The sequence below is a fragment of the Alligator sinensis genome, unplaced genomic scaffold (assembly GCF_000455745.1).
Source record: "Alligator sinensis unplaced genomic scaffold, ASM45574v1 scaffold150_1, whole genome shotgun sequence".
Lineage (NCBI taxonomy): Eukaryota > Metazoa > Chordata > Crocodylia > Alligatoridae > Alligator > Alligator sinensis.
Window position 1 is genome coordinate 5,348,072 of NW_005841840.1, and position 14,394 is coordinate 5,362,465.

Genomic DNA, 14,394 nt, shown 5'->3' on the forward strand with positions numbered 1-14,394 from the left:
TGCTGAAGGGCTGTTATATACTCTCCTTTCTTTGATGGCTAGAAATATTCTCATAGGGTGCTGACAGATGTGAAAAAACCCCCAAACAAACAGCGCTTTACCAGAGGAGGAAGCGTGTTAGTTTCTGCAGCGTCTGTATAGATGGGGTGCTTCAGCGGGGCTTTTTGGTGCTTTTATCGAAAGCTGATGCAATCAACTATTAGTTAAAAGCACTAAAAAGCCCTGCTGCTGAAGCATGCAATATATACAGATGTTGGGTAAGCTGGGTCAAACTAACATGATATCTTTTCTGGGCGTGCACTGTGCTTGCTGTGGGGGGCGCACCAAGATGAAAGTAAAGCACTAGTTTTTTGGTGGGAGGGGGGATTACATCTGTAAGCAGCTATACATTTCAGCCTAACCTTTTATTTAGGTTTATTTATTCTTGTGTCAGTACTATCCTGTTCCTTGAATAGTTTGTTTTCCACTCCGCTGCTTTTCTCCTTGATGTCACGAGAGAGTAATCATGTCCCCTTTCAGCCTTCATTTTACGAGGTTAAATAGGTTATTCCTTTCCTGATTTTCTACCACTTTTCTCTGCACCTGTTCCAGTTTCAGTTTATTTGTTAAATTTTACCCCATTTCCATTAAAATTATCTATTAAAATTTATCACATTTCCAATCCTGTGGCTTATCTGGTATAATTTTCTGGCCATCTTCTGCTCATGATGTCTCCCAGTTTTGTAGCACAGCAAATGCCATTAGCATACTATTTTTCCAAGTCATTAATGAAAACATCAATTGTTTCCAGGGCACATCTTTGTGAAACTCCACTTGCCCATTTCTGCGTAGTTCAGTAGAACAGTGGCAGTGTTATGCAGAAAGACAGATATTATGACTTTCAGTACAGTTCCTTACTATTCTATTAGAGCATACTGTCTCTTGCCTTCCCAGTGCATCAGTCTAAACCAGGGGTGGGCAAAATGGCAGATCTGGTTGGCAGCCAGACTCCATTTCCCAGCAGCCCCTGCTTGTGTGGTTGGGGTCAGTTTCCATGGAGATCCCAGCAACTGGTGTGCAAGGCTGGGGTTTCTGTGGAGACCAGCCCCAGCAGTGCTGGCAGGGCATAGAGCTGCTCTGGAGCCAGGCTGGGATCTTGCAGTGGTGACTGCATGGTCCAGAGTCAGGGCAGAGCTGCAATCTGTAGCCTGTATACCCTGGGCAGGGACATGCAGGTAGCAGAACATGGCTCTGCCCTGGCTCCTTGCAGCAGTGACAGCATGGTCCGGAGCTGGGGCAGAGCTGCAATCCACTTCCTGCATGCCCCTCCCCGGGGCATGCAGGCCACAGATCGCAGCTCTGCCCTGGCTCTGGATCATGCTGTCATTGCCGCAAGATCCTAGCCTGGCTCTGGAGCAGCAATCTGCCCTACCATGCACCCTGGCAGTAGAGGCAGTGCTGGGGAGGGGGAGACTTGGGGGGCTGTAGCCATCCCAAAATTCCTTGTAGCCTCCTCCTGTAGCCAACCCTCCTAGTGGTGCTGCTGCTTCCCAGTCTGCACAGGCAGCGGCAGCTGAGCCCACCTTGCTCCTGTCCACAGCACAGCCTTCTCTCAGCGTCCCCTCTCCACCCCGCCAGGAAGAGGCTGGCACCACTGCTGCTGCCTGTCAGTGCTGCTGGGGCCAGTCTCCACAGAAACCCCAGCCCCACTATCACAGCATGGTTGTTGCTGGGGTCTCCATGGAAACTGACCCCAGCCATGTGGGCAGGGGCTGCTGGGAAATGGAGTCCGCTGCCAGCCGGATCCAGCCTGCAGGCCAGACTTTGCCTGCCTCTGGTCTAAACAAATACCCTCACACTTACTGGTCAATCACATAATCTTACAAGGAGAAGGCCTGTTAGTCTGTATGCCGATATCTAGTTCAGGACAGGCTGAGACTCGTGTTTCAAAAGCAAGGTAGTTTTTTATAAAGCAAAAAATAAATCTCAGCATTCCCATCTTTGTTCTGAATTAGGTCACATGTGTTTTGGTTAATCTGTATGGGAGTTCTGATTTGAATATCCATTCTTTCCTGTGGGCTGGACTTATTGGCAGTCATTAGATTTTCTGTCATGCGTGAGTCGTTCCTCTGACTGGGCGCATGGTTCATCTTGGAAGGTTCATAGCTGTGGGGATAGCATGAAAGATGTCATGCGAGGTGGGATGGAGGCATCAGACTGTCTAAAATTTGACTCTGATGATTCAATGTGCTGCAAGAGGAAAAAAACAGTTCAGTATAGACCTTAACTTGAAAAAGTTTGGACATATTAAAAAACCAAGCCAAACAAAATAAGTACTGTTTTTACCTGAATACAAAATGATCCTGAATTACCCTAGTAATTAGTTTCTATACATGGAAAATTCATAAATTTATTATAATGTATGTGTTTGGAATCTAACTGTTGGAGGGAGGATCAGCTTAAATTCATCCTCCCCACTACTACAGGCAGTGGGGTGAGAGGTAGCGAGGAGGGCAGTAATGGGGCAGGCAGGGGGCACATAGTAGGGCAAATGATGGGAGGTAGTAAAGGGACAAGTGTTGGAGGGAGGTGTTGGGGGCAGGTGTAGGGGGGAGCAGCCGGGGGGAGATGGGGAAAGTCAGTCCCCTGCGACCTTGTACTTGATTGTAAGGCAAGGAGTTTTTTCCCTGTATGTTATATGGGCAAGAAAAACCTTGTCTTGTAATTGAGTATGTATGGTAATAGTTTTTATATTTATTTACAAAATGTAAACTCTTTGTTCTGATTTGGGTCAAAGGCCAATGTAGAAATATCAACGTTTTCCAGAAGGCTGAAATTTCATTTGGCTCTGTTGTTGTCCCCCCTTGTTGTCTTCAGTTTATTACCATCAGCTCATTCTCTTTCCCAGGAGCTCCTGCGCTGGATAATTTCTGGTCTAATGAGTTGAAAAGTGCTTTGTGTGGCGGTGTTTTTTGTAGCTAGAAAGGAGGCTTTATGTGAAATTGTTGTGGAAAGCTCATAGGGGCCATGGACGGAAATTACACATAAACCGGTAAAAATGATAGTAAGCTTGTTCAGATTGGTAATGTAACAGAAGTTCAGTGCATATAAACTGCTTTCAAAATGGCTGAAACTGGTTTAAGATGAGCCAGGATGGATTGAACTGATTTAGGTTAAATTGGTTTATTGAACTTCTGTTTCAGATCAGAAAGATAGTTGTTAATGTTGAATTGTGTTTAATAAATTCAGTAAGATTTCAAGGTTTACTTTCTAATCCTTTTTTCTCCTTTACTTTGGCTTGTTTAGGAGGGTAGTGAAGGTCAGCTCTTGGTGTTAGGTGCCACAAACCGTCCTCATGCACTGGATCCCGCATTACGGAGACCTGGGCGTTTTGATAAAGAGATAGAAATTGGAGTTCCAAATGCACAGGACCGACTAGACATACTGAGCAAGCTTCTTCATCAGGTTCCTCATCTGCTGACTGGAACAGAGTTGGTGCAGCTGGCTGACAGTGCCCATGGATATGTGGGAGCAGACTTGGCAGCATTATGCAAGGAAGCAGGTAAGGTTTCTGCATCTTGCTTAGGATGTGATACTGCTATTCAGTTTATGATTTCACTTACTCTGCAAATCCACCTACTGATATTGTATAGATGCAGTTCATCAGACAGAAAGATCTAAAACAATTAGGTCTTTTTTGCCTTCCTATTTTTGTAAAGTTTTGCAACAAATTCCACAAAGGATTTTAAGTAATTTAAACAAAAATACACAGGAAACTCGGGTGGTTCAGAAGATTAGTAATAGTTTATAGAGACCTTTGCTTTTTAGTCAGCAGCTGGAACCTTGCTCGGACTATTTGAGACCAACTGTTTGATAGTCAGATTAGAGATTTAGTAGGGCTGGTTCTCAAATAGTCATTTGTAGACTTTTGTACAGAGCAAATGGAGAGGATAAATATGGATCCTGTGCGTCACTTTTGAAGAGGGACTTTGCTAGCTATGCTCACGCTTTAAACTGTTCTGAATTAGCAAGCGTTCTTTAGTGTGTGCCTCTCCCCTGCACCACAAACTGTAACCATTTCTTTTCTGTTCTTTGAGGAGTCTTTTCTGCTTTGCAAACTTCACATAAGAAATATGAAATAGATTGGACTGAAGTTTCCAATTTAACTAAAGACATTAGAATGCATATTTCACTGGAGTTTCAGCATAGGTTCCACTTTTGCACTCACAGCTTTTTTCTTTTACCTTTCTCATTTACTTCCCTATCCATAAATGGATGCTAATAGTTGCTCAAGTCATTTACTTACCTATCCATAAATGGATGCTAATAGTTGCTCACTTTTATGAAGGCCTTTTACATCTGTGGATGTAAAATGCTGTGAAAATAAATACCACTCATATTTTATTGGGTAGACTCTCTGTGCTGTTATTGTTTGTAGTGCTTTGAGAGTCTAACCAAGATTGCGGACTGTGTGCGCTAGGCGCTGTACAAACACAAATTGAGAGGCTTTTTGTTTTTTTTAATTTTTCCTGCAGGGCATATGGCTTATAGACCAGTCAGATAAAAGGCAAGAGGGGAAATGGCTTAATTGTCCAAATTCCCACAGCAGATCAGTGATGGTCAGGAATTTTTCCTACCCCATAACTATGTTACATTTTGCCCAGCATGCTGCTTTCTGTATCTGTTGTCATAGTCATATGTGCCTCAGAACTGCAGGACATAGAGAGAAGAATTTAACAGTATATTTTGTAAAAATAAACATTAACTTTGTAATGACTTTTTTTATAATTTGTTATCCTGGAGTGACCTCTGCTGGAGGAAATGCATCCCTGCTCTTTTAATTGTGCTTAGAGTAGGCTAGATGTATTTTTCCTCTTGACAGAATTAAAAAATAAATGACTGTAACTTACAGTTTAAATGAATACATTTAAATCTCTTATTTGAGGGCTTCAGTTTTTTTTTTTTTTTACACTATTGTTTTCTGGAGAAGAATTTAATATTATTTTTTAATATGTGCCTTATAAACAAAGACAATTAACTATTTTATCTGCAACTTGTCAAGCATATGCCATTTTTATTACAGAATCCTAAAAGTTAGCAATGCATATAGTTCACTGGCTTACCAGTGCAAGGTTGTTCCTATGGCACAATTCAAATTATCTGTTCCTAAATAACCTTGAAATGCCAAGCACTGGGCACTTAGTGCTTCCCTGTTGAGACTATTTATAAGCTGATATGTTTTTCTGTGCAGAAGTGTTTTCTGATATTCAGTTTAAGTTTTCCTTGTTTCATTTTATCCCTTTTAATTATTTATCTTTTCAGTATGCCCTTGTGTAAACCAATAACTCTTCCTGCTTGATGTTTTCAGTCTTCAGGTATCTGTACTGTTCTCATAGTCCCTACCTCCTCATTCATTACTTGACCAAGCTGTAAATATTTAGCTCTTTTAATATTTCCTCATAAATAAGTAATTTGTGCTTCATGAAAATGTTGGTTGTTTTTTTCCCCTTGAACTCCCTCCAATTTGTCAAGAACTTATTTTGGTAATGTGTTCAGAGTTAAATACGATATATTATCAGTATTACAATGTAAAGTACCACATGCATTTGTAGCAAAGATTGTTGATTTCAGTTCAAGGTTATTTAGGAACAGATAATTTGAGTAGTTCTCTGTAAAGCTTCTTTCACAAACTTTAGAAGCAGCTGCTACTATTGATTTTATTATAGTCAATACATTTAATAGAAGTAAATGTGAAAATTGTAAACTTGTACAAGACTTTAATCCTGACTACAAAATATATCAACTCCCTTTTATTACAAAATATTATTTCTTTTGAGTTATTTTCTTACTTCAGTTAGCAGTCAGCATCCTAGTGTGTTATCCATTCTACTTGTATGTTACAGAACAACAGTTCCTGTCCATGAGTGCTTTTAATCTAAATGTATTTGTATGTTTTCAACAAGTTTAGGCTATTTCTCAAGGGCTCTTCATTCCTAATAATTGATGGCACAATACCCTGTGTGCATATATATAATTCTGTATGTTTGCCGCTGGCCCTCTGTACTTGCTACCTCACTGCCTATAAAATGGTAACTACGGTGCTGCAATAGGTTAATGCCACAGTGGTGCCTATTGGTCGGCACCTACAGAAATCATGGCGGAAGTGCGCTGTGCATTGGCTCCTATAATTTGGATTGTTTTGCTGTGCTCCCCCCCTTCCTCCGGTTGGCAGAGGGGACCCAGCAGCCCCACTGGTTGCTGCTGATCAGCTGGAAGGCAAGGGAGAAACAGTTTTAAGTATTTTGCTGTGATTTTGGTAGGTCCCTACCTATAGGTAGTGTTGTCTAAAGCTATATCTTAGGGTGTCTCCTAAATTGGAAATGTGATTTCAAGCCAATTACTTTGGGGACAGGTTTATTGGTGCTGTAGCACAGCAGTGCTATTTATCCTGTCCCAAACTTTGCTAAGCAGTGGCTTCACTGTTTCTGGTATAGGTGCAGCTTTCCCAAGCTCGAGGATGCTATCACTGGGGACTGTTAGTTCACCATGTAGATAGTTTAAGACATTTTATTGTAAATTCTTGTTTCCAATTTTCTCTAATTTTGCCTAATTTCAGCATTCCAGGCTGAAATGATCCATACTGGCTCTCTACTGATTCCTCAGAATTAGGCTATTGAAAAATAGATTTTCTAATGTTAAAAATATATTCCAGCTTTTTCTTTGAGCTGTAGCACTTTCATGCTTGGACAGGAATTTGAAACCTGATAGGTCAGAGCAGTGCCTTTATCTGTATGCACTACACAAAAATCTACTGAGATCTCTGAATTATTCAGCTTTTGAAAGTTGCCCTCTGTACATGCTCAGTAGAGCTTGTTAGAGGTTGCCAAAACTTATGAACCTTCACTTCATTGAGATGACTTCATGGTATCTGCACTTAATATGTTCCCAGTCTCCTCCCTCCATACATAATATGCAGACAGCACTGCATATGGTGGACTAAAAGCAACCACTCTCCCTTTCATTAGGAGGAGGGCATCCTTAATGCCCAGAGAAGACCATTAACTGGATCAGGGGTAGGCAATTATTTTAGCTGGAGGGCAGCTTCATGAGTTTTGGTGAGCTGTCGAGGGCTGCAGTGGTAGCCCTGCCTCTTGACAGGTGCCCTGCCCCCTGGTCATCATCTTGGGATCAGAAGTCCCGTCCCCTAGCCCCCTGACCTTTGCCACTAGAAGTCCCTCCCCTTGCCACTGGAGGTTCTCCTTGTACTAGCTTGGAACCAGAAAAAAAACCAAATCATATATCAAAAGTCAAGCATCTACTATGGCAGACAAGGTTCCTTGGGTGAATCTGATATCTTTTTACCCCCTGCAAGCTTCTACTATAACATTTTAATTTTATTTTAAAAAATATTTTTGATTTTTGTCTTGATTTATGTGTGTTTGCACAGTGTACATAGAGGTGATTGAATAATAGCTAAAAAATGAAGTATGTTGGGTGTGGCTGTGTGCATGTTGTGTTGGGGTGTGGGCAGGGTGGGTGTGAGAGAGGGTGGGGGTGTGTGGGAACCGCTCCACGGTACACAGCTCCTGCCACCAGCGGCAGTAGCAGCAGGCAGTGTGCTCTTGGGATGCTCGTGGCCCATGCAGGCACAGTTACCTGATGGTATGTGGCTCCATCCAGTTCTGGGAACTGCATGTGGTTGCAAGGAGCAGAGCCAGGCTGGCTTACCTCTGTCATGCAGGGCTCATGTGCAGCTGCTGAGACTTGTGTAGCATCAGGAGAAGCCCCACACAATGGAGCCAGTGGCCTGGCCTTGTTGCCTACTGCCATGTGCAGCTTGTTGGACTCTGCGGACATGGCAGGAAGCCCTGCTTCCCAGTGGAGTCCTGGGACCTGCACATTGTGGCAGGGAGCGGAGCCAGGCCCCTGGCTCCATTGTGCAGGGCGTCCCCACTGTGGTGTGCGAGTCCCAGAATCTGCACGTGAGCCCAGTTCCCTGGCTCTGCTCCTTGCTGCGATGGGCAGCTCATATGGTGGACTAAAAGCAACCACTCTCCCTTTCATTAGGAGGAGGGCATCCTTAATGCCCAGAGAAGACCATTAACTGGATCAGGGGTAGGCAATTATTTTAGCTGGAGGGCAGCTTCATGAGTTTTGGTGAGCTGTCGAGGGCTGCAGTGGTAGCCCTGCCTCTTGACAGGTGCCCTGCCCCCTGGTCATCATCTTGGGATCAGAAGTCCCGTCCCCTAGCCCCCTGACCTTTGCCACTAGAAGTCCCTCCCCTTGCCACTGGAGGTTCTCCTTGTACTAGCTTGGAACCAGAAAAAAAACCAAATCATATATCAAAAGTCAAGCATCTACTATGGCAGACAAGGTTCCTTGGGTGAATCTGATATCTTTTTACCCCCTGCAAGCTTCTACTATAACATTTTAATTTTATTTTAAAAAATATTTTTGATTTTTGTCTTGATTTATGTGTGTTTGCACAGTGTACATAGAGGTGATTGAATAATAGCTAAAAAATGAAGTATGTTGGGTGTGGCTGTGTGCATGTTGTGTTGGGGTGTGGGCAGGGTGGGTGTGAGAGAGGGTGGGGGTGTGTGGGAACCGCTCCACGGTACACAGCTCCTGCCACCAGCGGCAGTAGCAGCAGGCAGTGTGCTCTTGGGATGCTCGTGGCCCATGCAGGCACAGTTACCTGATGGTATGTGGCTCCATCCAGTTCTGGGAACTGCATGTGGTTGCAAGGAGCAGAGCCAGGCTGGCTTACCTCTGTCATGCAGGGCTCATGTGCAGCTGCTGAGACTTGTGTAGCATCAGGAGAAGCCCCACACAATGGAGCCAGTGGCCTGGCCTTGTTGCCTACTGCCATGTGCAGCTTGTTGGACTCTGCGGACATGGCAGGAAGCCCTGCTTCCCAGTGGAGTCCTGGGACCTGCACATTGTGGCAGGGAGCGGAGCCAGGCCCCTGGCTCCATTGTGCAGGGCGTCCCCACTGTGGTGTGCGAGTCCCAGAATCTGCACGTGAGCCCAGTTCCCTGGCTCTGCTCCTTGCTGCCATGTGCAGCTCCTGGAACTGGCTGGAGGTGCACACCGCCAGCTGGCTGCACCTGCATGGAACACAAACACCCTGAGGGCCTGCTGCTGCTGCCAACAGCAGTAGGAGCTGTGAGTCATGGGGTTAGGGGAGTGGTGTGGCAGAGGCCCCCACACCCTCCCCAACACCCACACCTTGCCCACCCAAACTCCACGCTCCTGCCGTCCCACTAAGTGTGGGCGCCTTGCTCCTGCCAGCCTCAGCCCCGCACTTCATGCCCCTGCCCAGCTGCAGCTTCCCTACCTGTTGCCTGGAGCCAGCACTGCAGCAGGGACATGATGAGGAGCCACTGGAGACTGGGGAAGCTGAGCAGGTCCCCTGGTGACTGTAACAGTGGCAGCAGCAGCCCTGCCTGGAAACTGTGTGCTGGCTCAGCCAGGGTCCTCCCATGCATGAGGGTGGGAATGAAGTGCACAGGCTCGGCAGGGTTCAATTAATTGGTGGGTGCCCCCAGGCGGGATGAAATTGCCTGGCAGGCTAGATCCGGCCTGCGGGCCGCATTTTGCTTGCTGCTGGACTACATACTATTCCATTTTATTAGGCACCTGTGTATGGTCCTATTCCATCCTTCTTGAGTCTCTGGAAACATATTTGTGTGTCTACTTCTGTAAGACACTATTATAATAGCCTGAAGACGGTCACAAAAAGCAGTTAGGAAGAGGAGGACAGGTTTTTATGGACTTTTGCTGATTGTATTATTTACCAAATACCAACATGTAGAAATTGAGGATCAAACTCTAAAAATAATGAAATATTTCAGCATTAATAGATTGGGAGTACATCTGTCTATTAATAGTACTTCTTTAGACATCAGGAAGAACTTCTTGACAGTAAGGGTTGCCAGAATCTGGAATGGGCTTCCAAGGGAGGTGGTGCTCTCCTCTATCTTGGGGGTCTTTAAGAGGAGGCTAGACATGTACCTGACTGGTGTCGTCTGACCCTTGTGCTCTTTCCTGCTTAGGGCAGGGGGTTGGACCTGATGATCTACTGAGGTCCCTTCCAATCCAAACATCTATGAATCTATTTATTGTTCTGGTTTTTGAACTTTTAGGATACATGAGGCACACGTTTTTTAATCCATGGGAGGACATTGTTTTGAAATTTCAGATTCCATTTTCAAAAACCAGTCTTGATTCTGGCTTATGGAAAATGCAGTGGATATCATGACCTGAGTCTCATGTTATAATTGCGAAAGATGGCAATACTGTGACTAGTGGCAACCCTCCATGTACTTCATACCTTTACCTGTTGAGTAAAGCCTTGGTATCTCTCCTTTTGGAGGCAGTATTGGTCTATTATTTTTTAAAATGTAACAGAGAGATTGTATAGTTGCTTTGGCAGAGCAGGGGATGGAACCCAAGGGTGCCTGTAGACATTCTGGGAGGCTGTTCCAATGTGCTACAATTATAGCATGTTGGAGCAGACTCAGTGAATCAAGTCTGCTGGAGCGTGCTAATTAGCATGCTCCAGCCAGCCTCTGAGTCTCGTGTATCGATGTCCCTGCGCTTCAGAATGGAGGTGGTGGCGCCTCAACTAATGTTCCTTAGATGAGCTTTAGTCAAATCGCCCCTGCTGCCATTTTGGAGACGCTGCAACACTTTAATTAGAATGCCTCTCAGAGCCAATGCAATTAAAGAGCCCCTTCTCACTCCCCCCTCCCCTCCCCTGCACGTTCCAAGAAAAATGCCCCAAGTCTGTAACGTGGGAAGTGTCATTTGCTTAGACTCGCTTTGTTCAGAACAAATATGCTAGATTTCTGTGTTTGGTTATGTTGTCTATAACTGCTAGGATGGAGAAACCAGGATTCCTGATTTACAACACTGTTACTGTTCAGCAGTTTGTTCTGTAAGCACCAGGTAAAGGTTTGTGTTGTGTTCTCCTTTAACAAGTGGTTTGCATCTCTGAGAACTGGTTAATGTGGAAGAATCTGCATAAGCTTTAGTGATCCTTGAATCAAGCCTTTGGCACCAATCCTGCAGTGAACCCCAGGTAGAAGCCCCGAACTGATTTCACTGGGGCCCTGCGTGGTCTTGTACTCGTCTGTACCAAACTGGCAGGATACTTGGTGCAGGTTTAGGCCTTTGAATAGGACAATATTCTTGGGACTGGAGGAGGTTTTCCATATCCTATGTTGTTTAGTAGACTACCTTTTAGCATGAACAGCTGAAGTGTTTTATCTCAAACAGACATGCTGTTTAGAAGATCGGCTGTACCATATCCTTGCATATAATGTCTGTGTTTGTATTCCCTTGGGATCGGGCTGCTGCTCTAATTAATTGGCCGCACAGCCTTTTATTAATTCCCTAAAAATTTATAATGGTTTTAAATTAACAACAAAGATAAGCACTGCACTTTTTTGAAAACATATGAAATGTTAATTATGTAGCAGGGACATGAATGATATAAACTGTGCTGAATGTTATAAGATGCTTAGCAACAAGGGTTTCCAAATATAGCAATTTATTATAAACTTATCCTTCTATGGCTGCCTGTAGCATTTCAACAGGGTGAATATAAATATAGCTTGATTTCTTCAAGAAGTGGATTCAGTCATATTGTTTACAGTGAAAGGAAGTATTTGCTTTGTAACTCTTAGAATTTATCTTGAACATCCTTGTACATTACACACAATTTCAGCGTGCTGATATAAAACACTTGGTCTATGATAAGATAGCGTCATGAGGAGAGGAAGAACAAATGTCCTTGTTTAAATAGAGGCCTGTCTTGCAATAACATGTAATTGGTTCCAGGAAGGATGCAGCATAAGAATCACTGTAGCTTGAAGCCTTTCCTGAGGGAAAAGGACTAATCACTTTGTTTTACATCTGAAAGTCTTGCAAATTCAAGTGTTTCTTTAATGCCTGTGAGGTGCAACAACAAGAGTCTCTTTGCTTTGGTAACTTCAGAGTTGTATTGTCATGTAAATTGAACTCAAGTCTATTGCTTCCTGAAATGTTATAGATATCTAAGAAACTGGGCCATATCCTCAGCTAGTACAATTGGGCATAGATCCACTGAAATCATTTGATCTGTGCTTGCTTGCATCAGCTGAGGATGTAGCTTTTCCCCTTGACAAACTAGCTGTTTTAAGAGTAGCTTTGTTTAGGAATTGGATTGTCTGTGGCAGTGTTTACACGTCCTATCTATTCTTTAAACTCCAACTAACAGTACATTTATGATATAGACTCTGTAGTATTTGAATCTGTGATAATGAAATAGTCCTTTCATTTGCATTGCCTGACAGAGCTGCCTTTGAGTATTTTTGCTAGGCTTATGAAACAGTTTGCTGTTTACTTCTTGTGACGTCATTACCTAACCAGTTCTCTTCCCAAAAGTGGCCACAACGCTCATTCTTGTCTTTTGTGTTAATGGGAATAATAATACAGTTGCAGTCAAAAAAGGAACTTCATGATACCAAAACCCAGGAACTGTCACTGCTTATAGCGTCCGTGTTGTATCTTGCATTTTGTAACCTTAGCAAACTGGATATATGAAAGAACTAAGACCAGCTGAGCTTGTGCAGTGTAGAACAGCCTGGCTAGGGAGAGAAGTTGCACACAAAATGGTATAAGTGATTGGAAACCAGTTCAGATCTGTAACACACCAGAAGTTCAGTGCACATAAACCGCTTTCAAAATGGCCAAAATTGGTTTAAGATAAGCCTGGATGGATGTAATATCAGACTGAACTGATTTAGGTTAAATCGATTTATTGAAGAACTTCTGTTCCAGATCCCCTGCAGATTCAAGTTAACTCACAGTAATCCGGCATCCCAGGATGCTTTGCGCCTCCTTTGCAAGTGCCCCCACCTCGCAGGGTGGGCAGGTTAGGCTTGGCCCAATTTGTCTGTTTCAGCCCAGCAGAGAGGTGTGCTCGAGTGTCCCCCAGCATCTGGCCTGAGCCACTGCAGGCATATGGCTGCATTTCTGGACTCAAAAGTGAGTCTGTTCACTTGCTTATTGGTTCCATCTATGCAGTTTAGAGTAAACTGCAACAACTGAATCATTTCAACCTTGGGCTTTTTGACTGTCTGTAATTAGCCCTTGTGTGAGTTTCTGGGGACCCCATGTACGATATAGAGACTTCAAATTTCTTAAGGCTGCCAATGCTAGTCCAGCTGGTGTTACTCATGTGTTGTGCCTTGGTGTACCTGTTGATTATTGTTACTCCGGGGTGGTCAAGGTCTGAGGAGTACTCATTTTCTTCCACTTTAACTTCTCTTTTTTGTAGAGAGGTTTTGTGGCCATAATTTTGTTGGTGCAAGAGAGCTCTACTTTGAATAGTTACTTAAAGAAATGGTTCCAGTAGATTTTTATGGGTTATATCCTTTATTGAACCACCACATAGCTGGGATGGACTTCGACACGCTTTTGGTTATCACAGTAGCTGTTTCGAAAGAATTGTGTGTTTGATTGCCTAGCTCCATAGAAATATTAATACTCCTTACAAAATATACAGGTTCTACAAAGCAGAAGCTTTCTGCCTGCTTTTCTCTCAGAGACCTAAGGAAGAATACTGTGCTACCTAAAAGTTCATTGTCTAAGTTTATTGATCCAACTATGTGGTTAGGATAAAAGGTATTGCACACAATTTTTTTCCTCTCGCATATTTCCTGGATCATTATGCCTATATTGTCACTTCAGCACTGCCATTGTATGGTTCCATCTTTTTTTTTTTCTTTTTTTTCTTTTCCAGATCAAATGTGCTCAGTTGTCATATAAAAATTATGCTTCCCCTGCCATGCTCCTTGCCTGGCAAGCTAAGCGTGAGATCTGAAAGCTGAGCTTTTTTTGTTGTTTTACTGTTCATCACCTGTCATAAAGATTCTGCAAGCCAAACATAAGAAGAATGTGCATGAGAGATGACCTGAGCCTTGATGCTTAGATCCAAATCAGAGCTGAATTCTGTTTTCATCTCCTCAGTGGTATAAATGTTAACAATATTGCAAACGTCTTTCAGGCTTACTGTGTTAAATGCAGTGTTCATGTAAGTGAAGCAGTCTTGGACTCTTATGCTTTGATAGAGAGAGTAAATTACCAGTTAATTGGGGTGGTGGGTTGTTTTTTTCCTAATACCTGGATTACAGAGGTGGATTTAGGAGGGATACTCCAGTTGCCATCCAGTTGTAGCTTTAATGTACATTTAAAAATTGAGTGAGAATGCTCTGTTTTTTTTTATTTAAAAAGACGAAAGGAATCCGTGCAGTTGCAAATTAGCTGCTACTGAATCTTGTGACTGAATCTTGATTCCTGGGGGTGGTCTGCAGGTAAGTGGGGAGATATGAACCTATTTCATTATAAAAGATTTTGTAGGAGCTA

The 14,394-nt window shown here is 43.4% G+C and overlaps 1 protein-coding gene across 5 annotated transcripts in view; it reads left to right on the plus strand.

Moving 5' to 3' along the window:
* Window positions 1-14,394, plus strand: part of SPATA5 (spermatogenesis associated 5) — a 328,502-nt gene that overhangs the window by 26,265 nt on the left and 287,843 nt on the right. For all 5 annotated transcript variants that reach the window (XM_025204774.1, XM_025204765.1, XM_025204785.1 and 2 more), the window contains one exon: window positions 3,286-3,541. In XM_025204774.1, the coding sequence (XP_025060559.1) occupies window positions 3,286-3,541 (256 nt within the window). The remainder of the gene's footprint in view (window positions 1-3,285; window positions 3,542-14,394) is intronic.